Source organism: Medicago sativa, chromosome 3 (genome assembly GCF_051527215.1).
Source record: "Medicago sativa cultivar Bolivia chromosome 3, Bolivia_mono, whole genome shotgun sequence".
Lineage (NCBI taxonomy): Eukaryota > Viridiplantae > Streptophyta > Magnoliopsida > Fabales > Fabaceae > Medicago > Medicago sativa.
In genome coordinates, this window is record NC_140751.1 from 86,032,297 (window position 1) to 86,053,232 (window position 20,936).

Sequence of the window (20,936 nt, forward strand, 5' to 3'; positions counted from 1 at the left end):
TATGTAATTGTTGAGAATTTATATTACCATTTATATTATTAGCATTCATATTATTTATATTACCATTTGAATAATTATTGATTTATATTACCATTTGAATAATTAGTTTAATTTGGAAAGAAAAAAAAATTGCATATTATGTAGCGTGAGTTAACTCATGCTCCAATATTTGTAAATTAACACTAGCGTGACTTAAATCACGTAGCTTATGTTAACTCAAGTAAATTATACACTGACGTGACTTAAGTTACGTAAGGGCATTTTGAACATTTACTTTGGGAATGAGCAGAAACGTTTGGGTGAATAGCAGAATTCAATTATCAAATGAGAAACTCTGGTATTCAATTTGAGGCCCAAATTTGCTATTTGCACCCCTGTTTTGAAAATAAATATAATAATTGAGGGTGGAGTGGGGAGTGGGACCCGCGACAGAGAGGACTTTCTTCTCTTTCTCTCTGTCTATGACTGTCTCTCAAGCAGTATTCAACTTGTTCAACCGCAACGCAACACAAAAAACGCAAACTCTCTCTCTCTCTCTCTCTCTCTCTCTCTCTCTCTCTCTCTCTCTACATATATCTTTCTCCGTCGCTATCTCTCTGTAAATAATAACACCTTCCACGAACCTTCTCTTCCACTTCAATTCTTCTTCCTTCACCAGCATCATCAATCCTATCTATGCTTTTTTCCTTTCATTACTTCACTTATTTCTCATGAATTGGTACCTTCTCATAACTCCTCGCATTATTCTCATTCATTTTCATCTACCGTTGATTTTTATTTCATTCCTTTTTCTCATTTAATTTTTATTAATTACTATTTTGGTTGACTAATTCATAAAATCAATCTCTATTGACTTGTTGTAGGTTTTGACAGGTTCATGAAGAAGGTTACTGTTTTCTAAGATTTATTATTACAAGACACGGATTCATTGTGTTTTGTCTTGCTTTTCAACTTTATCACGATCATGACTTTTCATCAAGATAAATTTGTTAGGTTATTTACTATATTCTACCTACCTTAAATTTAATTATTTACAAGTATTTTAGTTATTGTCAATGGAAGCAAGTATCTTGTGCTTCCCATTGACTTTGTCAAACTTTATTCTATGTAGTATCAACATTTCTGATCGAAGGTGTGTCCGTGTCCGAAGACATAGACACACACACGACACCGACACATGTGATTACATTCAATTGTCATTTTCTTAAATTACTACTGACATCGACGTGTCAGTGTTAGTGTCGTGTGAGTGTCTGTCTCAATGCTTCATAGGTTTTATTACTTAATCCACATTTGTGTTCGAATGTGTCTTCACCGAATGGTTTATCATGGACTGAGATTATGTTTGTTGTTTTTTATATGATGTTTAGATTTCAGGACTGGAGTTCAGAGGTTAACTCTCCCGGAATAATTCACATTACGCAGTCAGGGAGAATTAAAACTACACTGAAATCAGTTTCAAGCAAGTTTCAAAGGGGATTCGAATCTAGTTCTGAGAGGATAAAGGGATTTGCAAAAAAACCTTTTAAATCTTTTTCACAAAGCAGTGCTCTTACTAGATGTTTTAGTTCTAGAAATAAAATTCTTGATCCGCAGGGTCCTTTTCTTCAAAAATGGAACAAAATATTTGTGTTATCGTGTCTTATTGCTGTATCGATTGATCCTTTGTTCTTTTATATCCCTGTGATTGATGATGGCAAGAAATGTCTTTCACGGGACAAAAAAATGGAAACTACGGCAACTGTTTTAAGGTCTTTCTCCGACATTTTTTATATTATTCATATAATTTTTCAATTTCGTACTGGATTTATTGCTCCCTCTTCTCGAGTATTTGGAAGAGGTGTGTTGGTTCAAGATGCTTGGGCAATAGCAAAGAGATATATGGCATCATATTTCTTAGTTGACATTCTTGCCGTTCTTCCCCTCCCACAGGTACGGAAAACTCTTCTGTCCTTAATTTAGTTAGTTATTGCATTGAAGTCCAATATCAATATCATAACGTGTTGGCAAATTCATCATGTAATGTAAATAGGTAATTAGTCGATAAGTTCAGCCCTCCATGTTTAATTTCCTAAGTGTTTATATGCATAGATTCAGAAGTTTACACGATTGGATTCTTTTAGTAAGCTTTTTTGACTCAAAACTCGCTCTTACATTGCTAGGTGGTTATTCTATTTATCATTCCGAAGATGACAGGCTCTGAATCACTGAACACGAAAAACTTGCTGAAATTTATTGTATTCTTCCAATATGTGCCACGGTTTATACGAATAGCTCCACTATATAAAGAGGTTACAAGGACCTCTGGCATTCTCACTGAAACAGCATGGGCTGGAGCTGCATTCAATCTCTTTCTTTACATGCTTGCAAGTCATGTATGTTTATGCTGCATTATTTATTTTTGTTTTTTTCATTTGCATATTTATTAAAAAGTATTTTAGCTATACTTAGTTACTTACATGGGTTTTTTATTTCTGAATTCATTGGTATTTTTCCTTACTTTTTTTATTTTTTATTTTTAAATATGGTTTTAAATTTGAAGCGTATCTAATAATTGCGGTTTTATTTTATCTACTACACTAAATTTCATTTTTCCTGATCACTAGATTAAACAAGTAAATTTTGTTAGCCACATATATTTTCTCTTGTGGTGACTATGTGGACACACATGGCTTATGATCCCAACTGTGCAATTTACACGATTGAGATGTACATTACTCCCTCCGTCTCATTATAAGTGTCTTATCTGAGTTGATACAGATAATAGTGTATTGGTTAAAATTAATCAAAATATATTGTAGTATTGAGTTGTACATCACATACCTGATTTTAGTACTTGATACAGATATTGGAATATTGGTTAAAAAATTAATCTACAAGGGGTCTCTGTATGATGAATTATATGATAACCTTTGGTAAATTCTACAAAGTTATAAGAGGCGGATTGGAAGGGGAAGGTTTTCATGTTTTAGTTGTGTGCAAAAGTGATATTTTAGACCTTTTCTTTGCAGATGACAACATACAGCAGGTCATGTTATGAATTAATTTTCATTTCTTTTCCTAATTATGTCTAACGAGCTGAATCAATTTTCTCATACCCACATTATATCTCCTGATAATTATAAGAGGCGGATTGGGAGGGGGAAGGTTTTCATGTTTTAGTTGTGTGCAAAAGTGATATTTTAGACCTTTTCTTTGCAGATGACAACATACAGCAGGTCATGTTATGAATTAATTTTCATTTCTTTTCCTAATTATGTCTAACGAGCTGAATCAATTTTCTCATACCCACATTATATCTCCTAATAAGAATCTTGCTGAAGGTCACCATGACGCAAACGCTTAAAAATTAAAGGAGTTGTGCCTTCATTGGACATATCGCTAGACACTTTTGTTTGACCCACAGATACACATATTAAGCACATGCGTCTGATGTATATGTTGTTTCACATTCTCGGGTCCACGTCATTTTATGTTGGTTCCAAATGTAGCATATTTAAATCCTTCATAATTGTTGTATTTTTTAGTAAAAATGCTCTTATTAATGAAAATTCAAAAAAATGATATGATCTGCCTTTTAAAAAAAATAAAATATGAAAATTCAAAAATATATCATCTTCCTATCTTTCTAATTTCTGATTTACTTCTTCATAGGTTCTTGGTGCCTTTTGGTATTTGTTTTCTATAGAAAGAGAAACCACATGCTGGCAAAGGGCTTGTCAAAAAAATACCACGTGTATAAAGGCAGAATTGTATTGTGATGATCATCATGGATTGAGCACAATTACAACATTCCTGAATGCTTCATGCCCAATACAGAATCCAGATAAAAAGCTCTTTGATTTTGGAATTTTCCTTGATGCCCTTCAATCTGGAGTTGTGGGGTCAATGGACTTCCCACAGAAATTTTTTTATTGTTTTTGGTGGGGCCTAAAGAATTTGAGGTTTGCTTCATTGATTCTTTATTAATATATGCTATTGGTTATTTAGATTACTAATTAATCATATGCTGCAATGTGTTTATGATTTTTGTGGCCACTTTACTAAGTTGATGTGAACTATGAGCGCCATTGTGACTTGGTTCAAAGAAGAGGAAAATGGTTTTGGCTTAAGTTTTTGAAATATGTACCGCCTCAAGAAGAGGGAAAATTGGGGGTCTGCTAGTCAAATGTCAATTTCAGAGCTGTATATGTTCATGTTAACATGGGCATTTGTTTCAACCAGGAATTATATTCTTGGGAATACTATAACCCTTTTTTTTCCTTCCCAAGTTCAATTCACATATTTTTGTGAAGCACGTAATTTTTTCTAGAAAATTTCTCAAATTTTATTTAGTTCAATAATAGAAAATTATGATAATAATGTGGTAGAATTTGGTGGAAACTAGAAACTAGACATTATAGATCTTAGCAATAATAAATCCAAGGAGGCTTTGATACAATAAAAACTGTCCTAATTACAATATACATAAAAACAATTATTCAGTCTTATTTGTTGAGTTTGAAAGTAACTTCTATTCCTCTTGGAAAGCCACCTTAATTACGGTGTGTCTCAAGCTGCCTTAATTGCGTCAACTTTTGATTGCCTTCATTGCCTCCTTCATGGGTGCGAGGAGACGGGAGGTGTTTAGTCCCACATCACCTAGCGATATAGCTTGAGTAGTGCTTATAAGCCTCAGTCATTTCTCACGTTATAATTTAGTGTTGTGGGGTTGAGATGGATCATAAGTCCAAATTATAAGATGGTATTACCTCCTTCCCTGATTATAAGAGCCTTTTGATAAAATCACGAGAATTAAGAAAGTTGATTGTAGTATTAAATTTGTTTGTAATTACTATTGTTTTTAGAATTATATCCTTTAAGAGACAGAGTTTGTTTATATTTTCAACATATTATTTATTGTTGATTGAAGAAAAATATGGAAAATAAATAAGGGTATGTTGGTAAAGAAATAATTAATGTATTTGGAAATAACAAAAGGGTCTTATAAAAAGGGACAAATTTTTTTCTCAAAAGAGTCTTATAATTAGGGATGGAGGTAGTATTAAATATTGTCATAGATAGATCTAATATTGGGTCACTTGCATTGTGACACTCCAGGCCCATAGCTTGGGCATGACGGGGTTGTTGGAAAATTATGTTAATTGTGGTTTTCCCCTAGCCGCCTTACTTGCGGAAATTTTGGCTTCCTTTCCTTAATTACAACTCCTAGCTCCTTCATTGTGTTGAGTGTGAGGGGTGTGTGTCTAGTCTTAGATCACGTAGAGATATGGCTTGAGTAGTGCAAGTGAAGGTGTGTGTCTAATCCAACATTGTCTATAGATATGACTTAAAGTAGTGGTTATGAGGCCTGACTGCATGGGCCGAGTTCACCTTAAAAGCTAGTTTGTGAGGCTGAATTAGGCCTCAACCCCAAATTCTAAGAATTTTTATGGAAATATACAATTTCACCCATTAACATAGAAAGAAAAGTAAGGAAAACGTGAGTAAATTACATTCTTTGGGGAATCAATAATACCCAGGTTTTTTTTTTTTGTTAAAGAAACACTTGAACCAAATATGGAAACTTAAAATCCCAAGGTCACCTTTCTGGGAATATTTTTGCATGTCATGAAACAAATCCCCCCATAGTATTTTTTAAATGTTGATTTTGAGTATTTCTACCAAGTTACTGTCTAACATTCTTTAATTATTCCTCCACCCTCTTGTGGGGGATCCTTTTTATTGCAGTTCTCTTGGTCAGAACCTGGCAACAAGTACCTTTGTTTGGGAAATCTTCTTTGCAATTTTCATTTCCATTGCTGGTTTGGTATTATTTGCATTCCTCATTGGAAATATGCAGGTTGGTACTGAATATCTATTACGTATAATGTTTATTTAATCAGACAATAATTCAAGCTGGTACTATTTGTTGATTTTGGAATAAATTGGTTTCCAGTATTATATATTCCTCCTGAGATCTGTCCCTTTTTGTTAATATTTGCTGGTTTTATGTCTTTCTTTTGGCTATTTTTTTTTTATAGCAAAAGCACTATAAATTTGTTTTTTGCTATTTAATTTGATTTTCCCTTTGGGAGACTCTCAAGAAAAAGGACATCATATTTTTGGTATTAGAGCACTTTGCTACAATTACAGTGGTAATGTTCAGTATTGAATTTTGATATACTTATTGAGCAGGGCCAGGCCCAATGATGGGTGAGACCTAAAACTAGCTTTGAGAGGAGTTGGGCCTTTTTGCCATCATGTGTGGTCTTTTTGCTTCATAAATATCAGTATGCGCTTTTAGGTTCGACCTTTGCTAGTGTGTCTTAAACTAGGGCTTTAATTGTCCCACCCTTGTGTTGGTCCTCTTTTTGGGGAGTGGATGAAAAGCTCTCGTGGAACTATTTTCTGGGGCTGTTCTGGGGAAGTAGTGATCTTGTGGTATTATGACCTGGGATGTTGTAATAATAGAGTCTTATATTTTGGGCCTTCTAAGGAAAAAATGCATACATTTGATTTTTTTCAAGTGATGTTGATTGCCTTGCCTCTGCAAGTGTTTCCTAGAATAGGGTGAACCAGTGAATTCGTGTTTATTAAGTTTTTGTAATTCTCTATGTATGGGACTGTGTTGCGTACGTGCAAACATATGTTCCTATTCCTTTTCCACTTCCATAAATATTTCTATTTTTTCCTATTATCTTTTAAATACAATCCTGTTCCTTATTTATTTACATTGACATTATTGCTTGAAAAATAGTTTGACACCCGGACCATTCTATTATTGGGTTATTCTCCTCAACAATTTGATCCATCATACTTCATTTTTCTTCCAAAACAGACATATTTACAGTCAACAACTACAAGATTGGAGGAGATGAGAGTGAAAAGGAGAGACGCAGAACAGTGGATGTCGCATCGACTACTCCCTGACCACTTGAGAGAAAGAATCAGACGACATGAGCAATACAAATGGCAAGAAACTAGAGGAGTTGATGAAGACAATTTGATCCGTAATCTTCCCAAGGATTTAAGAAGGGACATTAAGCGTCATCTCTGCTTGGCTTTGCTGATGAGGGTATGTTTCTCCATATTTCCTGTCTTTTAAACTTGTTTTAATACAGGAGTTCTTTTACTTTTCAATGATCTTTGTTTCTTTTTAAGTTTTCTCATTCTGAAAAATTCTTTATCTATCTGCGATTATAGTGGTTGTGAATTTCTTTGCTGAATATGTCTGTCCATAATGCCTAGCAGGTCCCTCAAAATAGAAAATTACATTCCCTGTTTTAGTGTATCTATATTTTGTTTGGTGGTGGAGCATTTAATAGAATATATTAGGAAGTTATGTTATACTGTATTCGCATGCACAAACCTAACAAATATTGGGTGTACGTTTAAAAAAAAATGGATTTCTGCTTCTAAGACACGTAGAATAAATAAGTGAATAACATACATGCACCGTAGCATATATTTGAATGCAATTCTTTTTGTTTCTCTCCCACGTCATTTGTTTGAACATGTTCTGCATATATACATTTTACCTTTTTTGAATTAGTGCTGATCATGTTTTTAACTGGTGGTCATAAAGTTTCTGTCTTCTATTGTAATTGCTATGAGAGATGAGAGACATCAGTCATGTTGAAGTTATTTTAAAATTAGTTTGTGAATGCCATGCTTCCTGGTGAAGAATCATGGGAATTCAAAATACGATTGGTTTAAGACAATCCTTGAAAAATAAGCCAATCACCTTTGCTATTGGAAGCTTTGAAGCTATAGTTTGATTTTCCATATAATATTAATAACTCTTTTTTTATCTTTCTTGAACGAGCTTTCAGGTGCCAATATTTGAGAAGATGGATGAGCAACTTTTGGATGCAGTGTGTGACTGTCTCAAACCAGTACTTTACACGAAAGAAAGCTGCATTGTTCGCGAAGGAGATCCTGTTGATGAGATGCTCTTCATAATGCGCGGCAAATTGTTGACCGTGACAACAAACGGTGGAAGAACGGGTTTCTTCAACTCTGAATACCTCAAGGCCGGTGACTTCTGTGGAGAGGAGCTTCTCACATGGGCATTAGATCCTCGTTCTGCATCCAACCTTCCCATCTCAACCAGGACTGTCCAAACTCTTTCAGAAGTGGAAGCATTTGCTCTAAAAGCTGAGGATTTGAAGTTTGTTGCATCTCAATTTCGGCGCCTTCACAGTAAGCAGCTTCGACACACTTTCAGATTTTACTCGCAACAATGGCGTACATGGGCTGCATGTTTCATACAAGCAGCGTGGAGGCGGTATTGTAAAAAGAAGCTCGAAGAGTCTCTAAGGGAAGAGGAGAATAGGCTCCAAGATGCATTGGCCAAGGAAGGTGGTAGTTCACCTAGCCTAGGTGCCACAATATATGCTTCAAGGTTTGCTGCAAATGTCCTTCGAGCCATACGTAAAAATGGCTCAAGGAAGCCCAGGGTGCCAGAGAGACTACCTCCCATGATGCTCCAGAAGCCTACCGAACCAGATTTTACTGCTGAAGAGCAATAGTGTAATCAATGGAGATGGATGCCTTGTGCTGTAAGAAAAGAAAAGAAATGGTGTCACATAACTGAAAAAATTAGAATGAAATTATGATAGGAAGACCAAGATGTCAGTTTTGTTATTTATTTTATTTTTCAAGTTAGCGTAAAATATAGAATGTGTATAAAAGCATTGATTATTAAGTTGTATATACACGTATATGATTGTTGCTAAAATGTTTTCACTCGTGAATGAAACTGGTGCGGAATATTATTATTTTTAGTCTGTTTTTCGCACTTTGTGATGGCCGATGGTGATGATATTTTTAGTCCAAAATGGTACTAGAACAAATGTCAAATGAATAACGGTACCATACAAGGGAAGAAATTCGGGAAACCTTTATCAGTTTATCACTTTTACATTGGAATTTCAATTAAATGAAACATGTAATTACATACTAGTCATTTTTATTTAGAATTATCAATGAAAGTTATGTTGAAATAACAATAGCTTTTTAAATTAGTTTCAAAACTTATAAGAAAGTATAATTTAATCATTTGATAAATTAAGTATCATCAAACAGATATTGTAACCCTAGGCAACAAAATACAATACATGTGTAAAAACTAGTTTTTTTTTTTTGGTAGTGTCCTAATTTTTTTTTTTGGTAGTGTTGTAAAAACTAGTTTTAGTAATTAGTATATACATGATTACTATATTAATAAAAATAATAACTATTGTCGTTATTATTTTATCTAATAGTACATGATCCTACCATTGCTCAAGTCACAATCAAACCATAAGAGATTGCATGTAATTCAACATTAATATTAGAAGAGGGAACAATGATCCAATTAACTAATCACAACCGGCTAGCCTCGGGTTGTTGAAAGAGTTTTTGTCCTCGTCCACATTAAGTTTCACAATATTACTAGGAGGCTCCTATGAGTGTAAATATCGTCTGTCCACATGAAACGGTTACACAAATACCAAAACTTTTTGTCGAAAGGTCTTGTATAATTGGTAGTACAAAATAAGAGTATCCAAACTCTCAATAGTGGCTTTGCATGGCAACGGTTCCTTTGCCTGCAACTTCTGACTTTTGATTTTGTTTTTATTTTAATTAATAAGTTTTAGAGTATAATATGAGATCAGTGAGATTCATTCTAAAATTTTGAATGAGTGGTATGGATATTTAAAAAATATAATTTAATTGTTTAAATAATTAAAAAATGTGAAGTAATATAGTACTCCCTCCGATCACATTTATAAACAAAAAACAACTTTTTAGGTTCATGAAATAATTAATGTATTTGGTCACATTTATAGACAAAATACATTAGTCATTCAATAAACCTAAAAGGTAATATTTTGTTTATAAATGTGACCGGAGAGAGTATATTGAAAGATTATCTATTGTTCGAGTTAACAAAGATACTACACATTTAGTGCAAAATGTGGAGTGTTACCAACATACTCTTAACACATTTTTAAACACTATATAGGTCGCACCAAATCATTGGAGTCCCATACAAAGAGTGTATTAGATAGTGTGTTGTTAGCATTAATATATTAAACATCTTGAGTAACAAAGGAAATTCATGGATTTTTTTTGCTGAAAAAAATCTATATATGTATTAGATAGTTATGATACTGTTATTTACCGTTGCTTACTCGTCTGCTACTTTTGTCAAATAAAACCATAGATTTTACTCTCACCATCATAACTATTTTGTAATTTAATATACATAGGCGAAGTTTACTTTGTATTCTTCCCTTCCCACTTTCATCTTCAAATGTGACAAAGTTCCATGGTCACTAGCTCAAAGCCCCAAAGCAAGAGTTTGTACCAACGGTAATAAACACCGCAAATTCAACCAAAATCTCATCCAACTCAGCCACTATCCCACATTACAGATTCACAAAAGCCATTTAAACACACTTACTATGTGAAATTTTATTTTGACAAAATGCAAAATTATATTTGTTAAAATCCACACCCTGCATCCCAAATTATTCAATACATCAATAACTGGTAATGCATGCTTTCAAGCTTAAACACAACCACAAAAAGAGGCTAATAATATTGCCCAGAGTTCAACAAGGCTTAAATGGGTTCACAGACGGAATTGGATGACATAAATAATCACGCCTGGTACCTATTTCTCCCACAATAATCTATTTCCCCAGATGACTAGTGGTACAATACGCAAGCAAGCATTGCTACTGACGGAGCAACCTCACCTCATTCTTCAGAAATGCAGGCAGTGCAAAAGCCGCTGTATGTATCTGCATAAGAAAAGGGTCGTAAGATCTTTCTTGCATGCAGGTATTCTGATATTCACGCTTAAATGCCTGATATTTTGTTGCAAAATTTGAACCAATAAATAAAGTTAAATAAGTAAATACAATATATGGACCATATACTTACCTCTGAGTTATAGAACCTAAGATTCCTCCGATGCTTATCAGCACCTTCTAACTTTTCAATGGGATTGATGGGGTTCACAAAATCAACATGCGGCCCCTCTGTTGAGCATAGAAGAAACCCTATCACACCACTGCATACCAAGAAAGGAATACAATAAGCATCACATAATTACCAATACTATCAAGATGAACCAAAATTACAATCATGTTTAGTAACTGTCAGGGCACGGATTAGTTGTTACCCCTATACTGTTCCAAAATGCCAAACTAGGCAAGTAAAAATCTCAGGCCTTCTTAAACCAAAAATTCAATTATAACAAAGTGAATCCTCTCAAGAAGGTAATGTGAAAACCTACCACAACCTTTAAGCACACTAATGCAACGTGACAAACCAAAAAGGCTAGGATCAACTGCCTAAATTTTTAACTTTTTTATATACAAATTTGTAACATTTTCAACAAGTGGAAAATATATACAAATTTGTAACATTTTCAACAAGTGGAAAATGAAAGTTTCATGATTCCTATGAATTTTTCCAGCAACACACCAACCATAATCACAAATTTTGTGGGACCAACAATTACTGAAGATCCATCAGTGGGATCAACTTTATCATGAGGTGTAAGTGTCCCACTGTAAAAAAATTACCCTTACTCTCACAACATGTAGAAACAGAAAACTTGGAAAACAGAAATTCTTTAAAAGTAAAATCAAAGGAACTTCAAAGTAGAATCACATACTAATTTACCAGCAATTTGAATAGTGTAAACTCTACCTTGGATATGTTGGAACACTTGCCCATGCATAATGTACAGAACCTTTAAATGTTTCTCGACAAATGGAGAGCATGTCTTGAATAAGGTGTGTATGAAGCCACATACTTTCTGCCATATTACAAAGAACTCCACCGGGTCTTAATGCCTTAGATATAGTCTCAAAAAATGGTTTCTCTACAAGTTCCTGGGCAGGACCTAAATTACAAAAGTGATATTGTGAGTTGTTGATAAAAATAACCAACCAGAAAAGGAAGAATCTAACTCTGCTTAACATTACATGAAATTAATAAGTGGCTGATCAGTTTTAGTTTAGCGAATAGTTCAATATAAATATTTTAGGAACAAAAATTCAGGGAAAATCGGAGCAAAACGAAGGTTTTGAATAAAAATCAAATCTGATTTATATGTAATGTAGATGTGACACATAGATAGTCAATCACTATACCAGCAGCCAACAAAACAATATGAAAGAAATCACGGTTTTCAATAAAATTCAAATCAAAATTGTATGTGACACAGATGATCAATCATACCAATGAAACAATCTAAAGTCATCACTGAAATTTCTCATAAATGAAGGCTAAACTGACACAAAGTAAAGAACAGAGCTGATATGAATAGTGGTGTAGAATATTAGAAATATCTAATATTATATTATATTGCAGTATCTTTTTTGTCTTTGATGGGCAAATGTTAGCAGTGTTGGTAGTTAGTTATGTTAGTTTCAGGGGATCGAACCTCCTCTTTCAAACTCCTTCAATATCTAATAGTATCTCTATATTATATTGCAGTACCTTAGTTTATCTCATTAGACCACTTTATAATTTTCGAGTATCTTAGATTATCTCTTATAATTAATTTTTATATTACTTAGAGATTACTATGTTTGTTTTCTGATTTATCTATTTATTTAGGATTAAGAGTCTTGTTTCCCTACAAATATGAATCAGTATCTAGTCTTTTGTACAAAGTCACTATCAAACTATTATCACAATATTCAAGCTTTTATTATTTCTTCCTTTTTTTATCTAAAACCCACAACTTCGAAAAGTGTGTTAGATTGAGATACAAGGGTTGGGGCCAATGATCTAGTTAAGCAATTTCCATACTAGTGAGAAAATATAGATCCTCCTCAAAACACGACTTTTTTCATTTCAAAATAACATATGCTATGTTCAGTGCTAATTCCAATAATGTGCATTATTTACTGAACAAAATAACATATGCTATGTTCAGTGCTAATTCCAATAATGTGCATTATTTACTGAACATATTGAACAGACCATTTTGAATTTAAATTACTCACCCACAGGATCTGAGGAATCAACAATTACGGCGTCATACCTCCCTTCAGGTGCACGTTTAAGAAATTCAATAGCTGGCAAAAATGGGTGGGAAGAGTATTAAGTGAATAAGCTTACATAGCCTTAATAGTTTGTAACCAGTAAATTAAAGCCATAGTTGGCATGATAACAAACATAAAATGAGACTAGCATCAAACATATGTACCATCACCAACATGCAAGTGTACACGAGGATCGTCAAACCCAACAGCTAACTCTGGAAAAAACTTCCTAGAAACCTACAAAATAACCATTGCAATAAGTTCATTTCATTAATGAAATGAATTATATTAAAATAAGCCATAACTTACATCAATAACCATCTTATCTATCTCACAAATATCAATATGCTCCACAGAGCTGTGGCGGGATACTTCCCTTAGAACCCCACCATCTCCACCACCAACAACTAAAACCTGAATTAACAACATAAAAATTATTTAGCAGACGGTGGAAACAGTATGGGAAAAAAGGCATAATAAAAATGAATTGAATTCAATCCTTTCAAATTTTAGTCAGTCTCAAATGCTTTCCTCCATACACATATAAGAGCATTGGAGCCATAACCAATGCATTGTCAAGATGATAAGATCAACAAAATATTAAAGAATAGAGTAGGAAGAAGCGACATTGAGACTGCTGAATATCAAAGGATGTACGTATTTCTGCAGTATCATTTCCCCTAAGTGATAATAGAGAACTGTATTTTTGAATTGAAACCAACGTTACTTCAATATTTTGTTCAATAAGAAGACACAATATAAGTTGAGACCCAATACACTGATGATCAGATCAAAAGACTTTACATTTTTGGGGGACGGAATGGAACAGAGGGGGAGATGAGCTATCATCTCCTGGTAAGCACATTCATCCTTTTCAGTCAACTGAACAATCCCATCAAGTACAAGAACTTTCCCATATGTTAATGACTGTAAAAAGAAGATAAGTGTTAATCACTTCTCATTTATAGGTAGAATAAAAAGAGAACAATATAGGAAGAAGATGCCATACCTCAAAAACCAAGACCTCTTGGTACAGTGACTTTTCTTGGAACAATTTCTTCTCTACTTTGATTGAATGGGCTTCTCCTAATGATAGACACACACCAAAACCATCAGCAACCGTCATATACACATAAAAATTACATACTTGGCAACAAAGTGAGAGCATTTCGAAATGTATGTTACCACAATATGTAGTAAGTTTGATACTGTAACATCAAACATTTAGTTTATCCTCCTTGGCCAAAAGTTATTTTCAAAGATATAAAAGAATTTTTGTAATTCCTTCCCCCACCCCCATATTCATCCTTCTCCATGAAGGCTCGGTTGTATCAAATTTTATTTATTGATAAACAAGAATATGATTGTCTTTAATAGTAAAAACATTTGCAGTCTCAGTTATCAAACATCAGAAAGAAGAAAAGAAAAAAAAGCGCACACTCCAAAGTTGCAAGTATACATGAAGAAAAAACAACTCCATATGCAAAATAACAGTCACCTGGCCACATTGGGTTGTTGAAATAAAGAACTTCCTCTGATTTTTCTGTAAAAAAATATGCCACACGATGAAACAAAAGATTGTTGTTAGTGGAATGGAAAAGGAAATGGGAAATATATGGAAGAATACAAAATTAAAATAGCTGATAATGACCAGAGCAAGTTTGAGATGCTGAGAACCACCCCGAAACAACGGTAGAGTGACAATTGGCCTCCAACTCAGGGGCTGAAGCCATGGCTTTCAAACAACATGAAGGAATCTCCTTCTCCAAACCATTCCTGTTACTCGCCTTCCCATCCATAGTCTTCTGGCATTCCAAACCTCTTTCTACGGCGTCCCCCATAAATAACCCTTTTCTTCACTGGCTCCAGTCTCTGTATAATTAATACACCAGTTGTCACACAAAAAATTAAACAATGATAATTAAAATCTCAAAGAACAAAAAATGACGCCTTTCGCTTAGACATAAGCTCAAAACACAAAAATCAATACTCACAAAACCAAATAACAGAACAGAGAATGAAAAGAAGAAAACAACAGCCCCCAAAAAACAAAATCACATGTAAAATCCAAGCAAAGTATCAACAATAAAAACCCAGTTTAGCAAAGCTTAAAAGCACTGCATTTCTTTTATTGATTTATTTATTTGGTTTTATAAATTAAAGTTTATAGTTTTTGTCACTGACAAAGAGTACAGAACACAGGACTCCTGAAATATAAAATAAAAGTGATTGAAGAAAACAAAACAAGCCACCAGAAAAAGGGGGGAAAATTAAAATTCTATATATTTTAATAATATAAAATAATTTGATATCAAATGAATTAAATTATAATATAAAAGCTGAAGTGATTCTGCAGCATGCATGAAATCAGTTTGTATTAAAAATATTAAATTAAGGCAATTGTAGCATGGATCGATCATTCCATCAAGTACATACATGTTGATAAATCAAATAAGAAAACAAAACAGGGTATTTTCTTAATATAATTGGTAATAATAATATGATATTAATCAGAAAAGCATCAACATGTGATAGTGAATCATCGAAAAACACAATTTTGTAATATTAATTAATCTATGGGGCGCGTTTATTGAGCGCAACTACTAGGGTTTAGGATATGCAAAAAAAACGAAACAGAGAGAAGAGGAGTGAAGGGAGAGAGACCTGTCTGGTGTGAATGTCGGTGAGGGTGTTGTTGATAGAAACGCGGCTCTTTCTCTCTCTCACAGTTCTTTGATTGCTTCTTCTGGGAACAAAAATGGCGTCTCTATGTATCAATTTATAAGATTTTTATTCTCCACATGAAAGAAAATGGGGATTCCATTAAACTCTATTAAATTAAGCTTTAATGCCCCCTTGATGTTGATGTTGCCTTGCCACCCAATAAAATACACTATGCCATTAGTATTTTCTACTCCTTCGTCCCCCTGATGTAACCCCTTTGCATTTTTCACATCCTTATTTATTAATTTTGTTACGTCTGCAGCAACTTAACCTAATTTTTTTCCGCTCATTTGCTTTATTAAGTTTGCAATTATTTAACCTAACAAATTACATCTTAAAAAATGCATTGCACACCAATTTCATTCCTATCCGCTTGCCTTTTTTTTTTAAGAAAATATTTTCTACCATATTAATGATCTTACGGGTTAAAGATTATTTATTGATCTCTATTATAGTCGGGAAAACCCGTGCGATGCACAGGTCAAAAGTCTAGTTTCTTAAGAAAAGTTGTCAGTGTAATTAATGTGTCTGTTTTGTGTATTAATATTACCAAATTGTCCTTTGTTTGTATGTGTACTATTCATATTTCAAGACAAGTTAGTGGTATTAATTAAGAGTATGTTTAGGAAAAAAGTAATAAATGCATCTAGTAATTTGAAAAGGGGGTTACATTTAGGGACAAAAATAAAATCAAATGGGTGGTTACATTAAGGGACAGAGGGAGTATTTTCTATTTTTATGAAAAAAGTTTAGATAAGTTGAGGTTTGAGCTATCGAGATCTCTTACATAAGTACTTACATATCGTTTATCAAATTGATGTTGAAAGTTGAACCACGAGGTTACAGATGAGTTAAATAGATTTAATTGTTGTTAAATTTTGTTTTAAGTCAACTCATGTATCCTTTTTAAATCTTGGAATTAGTTTTTATATGCATGTTTAGAATATTAATTAAATACTATTTTTTCCGATGTCATTCTATTCTTGGCTTAAAAAAAATAATATAAATTTTTAGCATCAAAAACTTAAAAATTTATGTTTGATTAATCTTGTTAAAAAGTTTTAAATTTCTGGGATGGAGATTTCTATAGTTTATTAAATATGACAACAAAAAATAATTTCAAATTTTAAAAGGTATACATGAATTAACTAAAAACAAGAAACAAAAATGCTCGTAGAAAATATTTAAAGTATCATTGTTTGGAAAAAAAATCTTTAAAGAGATTAAAAATAAAATTTGATATTTTTATAGGGATAAAAACTTTATTTAATTTCTTAAAAAAAAAACCTTTATTAAGTTATTTTATTTATTGTAATTTTAAAGAGTTTAACCGTAAAAGGGATAGAAGTGTAGATTAAAAACACTCGAACATATAAATCCCACCACTACACTCTTTTATATTTTATTTTTTCGAGATGTAAAACTAAACCATTAATTGATTGATCCAAATGATAATGAAGGGATTTTGTCTCCTTTGATAAAAGAATGCTAGAGACACACACTTCAATATTTATTCTCTTATTTGATGAAAGTAATGTATGATCCACCATTTTAAGTGGAACCTATTTTCAATGTGTGAGACCATCATGATTTAAGTGATTGTTGGAGAGAGTGTTGAAAATAAAGTGTTGCTAGCACTACTCTAAGTAAAATGTTTAAATTTATGCTTTGGAAATTTTTGATTATAATAGGTGATTTTTACATTATATGTCTCACATGATTTAATGACTAGTTAATCAAAAGCTTGTTAAGTACACCAAAGACATGGAAAAATTTCTTACACGCGGATATTTGCGGATAAAATTTGTCTCGGATACGAGGAGTGTATATTAATAAATAGGAAAATGTTAACGTGTGCCCTTGGAGCACAAGTTTAAAAACTAAACAAAGAAACTTTTTCTTGTGAATTGTACATTCATTGTATTAAAAGTTTAAAATTTTATATTTTCAATGCAAAAGTGATCTTTAAATTTCATTTTTAGTTTCTTAACTTGTGCCCTAGGGCACAAGTTAACATGACCCTAATAAATATTCATAAGTAAAATCAATGAATATTTTAACCACCCATCACTTAAAGGGTACAAATACAAATTTAATGTACTTGTGCTCGCAAGAATCAGTGACCATTAATAAATTAAGTAAATTACTTAAAGATCATAGTTAAATGCAAAAAAAGTCTTTAAAATTTAGTCTAAAAATTCTCTACACTTAAATATAATCTCTCATTCTCGAATTATAAGTCACTTAGCAAAAAAAAAAAAGTTGACCCAAACTATAACTCACTTCACAATACAATGAGACATTAATAATTTTTCTCCTAGCATTAGATTTGGTCTGTTGTCGGCTCTTCAATGGGTCCACGAGTTAAGTCTAGGACTGATAGATTTTGAACTTGATTCAAAGAAGGTGGTTGACAGTTTTGCCTCCAATGAGCATGATGCAGCAAAATTTGGAAGTATTATTCAAGATTAAAACTTTATTTAGTCAATTTTATGAAAACTCTAGTGTTGAGTTTGTGCGGAGACAAGCAAACGTGGTTGCTCATAAATTAGCAAAGGCGGCCATGTTAGAAGCTAGTTTCGAGATTGTTGTTACTCCACCACGTTGTATTGAACACATTTTGATTAATGAAATGACATAATTTATTTTGGTTAAAAAAAAAATAATAATTTTTCCCTATCATACATTTCACTATATATTGTTCTTCTTCCTCTGGTTCTTTTAATTTCTCTTTATCAAGGAGCACTATTTGCAGTTTACTCAGTTAGCAGCGTTTCCGAGAGCTACTCGTTCATACCTTAAAATTATTTGGAATGCGTGTGCTTGGGCAATTTGGAAAGATAAAAACAACTGTGTTTTCTAAAATGCACTAATTAATATTCATAGTATTCTTGAAAAGGTGAAGATGAACTCATTTCTTTGGTTGTCTTCGCACCCTGTTCCTATTGCTTTTGGTTATCATGACTGGTGGAGACATCCACTTTGTTGCATGGGTGTTGTGTAATTTTTTCTTGTTTATTATGGTGGCAACCTTTTCATAGGTGCTTTGGTTTGTAACAGATTTGGGTGATTCATCATTTTAGTACACCTTATGCTGGATGAATTATTCTTTCGTTTGAGCAATATATTCCATTTTGATTTGTTAAAAAAAAATAATGAATAATATTTTTATAAAAACACTCATAATTTCTCTATTTTATACATATAGGAGTTGGAAATAGGCCAAACTATCCTACCATCTAGCCAATATTGGGGTAAATTATATTGATAGTGTTTTTTTTTCCTCTTTAACAAATTAAACTAATGTAGTCAAGAAGAAAAAAACTATGTTAAACAGAAATAAGATGAATATTAGGTGAACATGCAATACAATTATTCAATAAAATATTATTTTATATTGAATTAATTTTTTTTTCTTTGGTCAAACAGTCTAGTGGCATTATTTTATATTGAATTAATTTTTTTTTCTTTGGTCAAATAGTCTAGTGGCTAGAGCTCACACAATATTAATTTTTTTTCTTTGGTCAAATAGTCTAGTGGCTAGAGCTCACACAATTTAATTGTGGAGAAGTGGAGTGTCCGGGGTTCGAACCCTGACCCCTGCATATAACATGCAATATCACTACCAACTGAGATAAGGTCACGAGAATTATATTGAATTAATTTAAAAGAAATTTAAATTTTAAATTAATTTTGTCTATACAATATCGACACCAAACAAAATTGTATCTACCAAAAAAAATTCCTAAATGCTATTATATTCATACTATGTTTTCAGATTAATAAAAAAAATCAATCATCCCTCAAAAAAAAAAATCAATCATATACTTTCAAAAAGCTGTTTTGACTTTTTGGTTATTTATTGTCAAATATTTGATTAAGTGACACGTTCAACATTTTTGTTTTATTTAAATTAAAGCACATCATTCATTTTAGTCTTTACTCTTTTTTTTTTTACAAAAGAGGGCCAAAGCCCAAAAAAAAAAAAACTACTTTATGTTATATTCCTGTTTATTTAATGGGTAAAATATGCATTTCATCCCTGTAATTATAGGCCATTTGATTTTTCATCCCTGAGCTTACTAATCCTCCCATTTTGCCCATGTAAAAATTAATCATTTGAAAATTCGTCCCTCATCAGAGTTAATCACTGTCACGTCACTGATTTGATGACGTGGCACTGCTAATTGAATCATATGCACGTGAAATGACCAAAATGCCCTTAGTAAGCTCAGGGATGAAAAATCAAATGGCCTATAATTGCAGGGATGAAATGCATATTTAAGCCTTTTTTTATCTATTTTAATATTTTTGTAGAAAAAATTAATTAACAATGAAAAAAAAGGACTACAAGAGTCTTTACAATCAACAAAACAAATGTCCTCGTGAGCATAGCTCAGTTGGTATGGACAATGCATAATATATGCAAGGTTAGGGGTTCAAACATCGGCCACCACAAAAAAATCAACAAAACAAATTATCTAAAAGGGGACAAGAACGCTCAATAGAACTTTACAAAGAATAGGCCAAATAATCTAGAGAAGCAATTTGACAAATATATGGAGAGAGATAAAAAAAAAATGTTTATAAAATATACTCATTTTACACCTCATTTTACTTTTATCTCTCTTTTTTATAACACTTCGTTAATATATCACATCGTTTTCTTTCATCTATTTATCTATCAATGTGTATATAATTATACATTAAACATTTGACATTTTTGACATTCAGTGTAGGTGTTTTGAGTATATGTTAGTATTTCAATTTATATCTATTTATTGACTTTTTTTTGAGAAAAGTCTTTTTTCTTTGGGTCAGTATTAAAATATCGTTTTTATATTAATTGTATTTTCAGACAATGTATTATATTAAGTTTTTTAGTAAGTATTAATTATATTGTTTTAAATGGATATTTGTGTTTTTATCGGTACAAAATTGCATTAACTGTGTAGGAAGGCAATCAAGCATTTCTGTTGTTTCTTTGTGGCTTGGTGTTCTTGCTCTCGTGATGAAATTCAAGTTCTCTTTGTTAATTAGCAAAATTGTCTATGAGGAGTTGTTTTGGTGTGTTTGCTGCTGTCGTGGTTGATAGATCAAAGTTGGCCGTGCAAAAGGAGCTATCTTGATTATATTTTAACTGCACACATTCAATTCAACACGTGAAAAACATAA

The 20,936-nt window shown here is 32.5% G+C and overlaps 2 protein-coding genes across 3 annotated transcripts; one reads left to right on the top strand and one right to left on the bottom strand.

The window, feature by feature from the left end:
- The first annotated feature begins 490 nt into the window (after positions 1 to 490).
- LOC146941300 (cyclic nucleotide-gated ion channel 1-like) lies at positions 491 to 8,768 on the top strand. Of its 2 annotated transcripts, none has more exons than XM_085755070.1 (8): positions 491 to 718; positions 864 to 993; positions 1,371 to 1,932; positions 2,163 to 2,375; positions 3,655 to 3,944; positions 5,731 to 5,842; positions 6,821 to 7,057; positions 7,815 to 8,768. In XM_085755070.1, exons 2-8 carry the CDS (start codon positions 965 to 967, stop codon positions 8,511 to 8,513), a joined length of 2,142 nt encoding a protein of 713 aa, XP_085611196.1. In that variant the 5' UTR covers positions 491 to 718; positions 864 to 964; the 3' UTR covers positions 8,514 to 8,768. The 2 variants fall into 2 exon arrangements, with proteins under 2 accessions (XP_085611196.1, XP_085611197.1); XM_085755071.1 differs by having other exon boundaries at positions 874 to 993.
- Positions 8,769 to 10,417: 1,649 nt separating this feature from the next.
- On the bottom strand, positions 10,418 to 15,791 carry LOC146941301 (spermine synthase-like). The gene is made up of 11 exons (XM_085755072.1): positions 15,702 to 15,791; positions 14,689 to 14,909; positions 14,536 to 14,580; positions 14,047 to 14,123; positions 13,842 to 13,964; positions 13,347 to 13,451; positions 13,202 to 13,274; positions 12,999 to 13,070; positions 11,692 to 11,887; positions 10,918 to 11,047; positions 10,418 to 10,775 (listed from the first exon to the last, which is right to left on the bottom strand). The coding sequence occupies exons 2-11, from the start codon at positions 14,876 to 14,878 to the stop codon at positions 10,710 to 10,712; spliced, it is 1,077 nt and encodes a 358-aa protein (XP_085611198.1). The 5' UTR covers positions 14,879 to 14,909; positions 15,702 to 15,791; the 3' UTR covers positions 10,418 to 10,709.
- Positions 15,792 to 20,936: the final 5,145 nt, after the last annotated feature.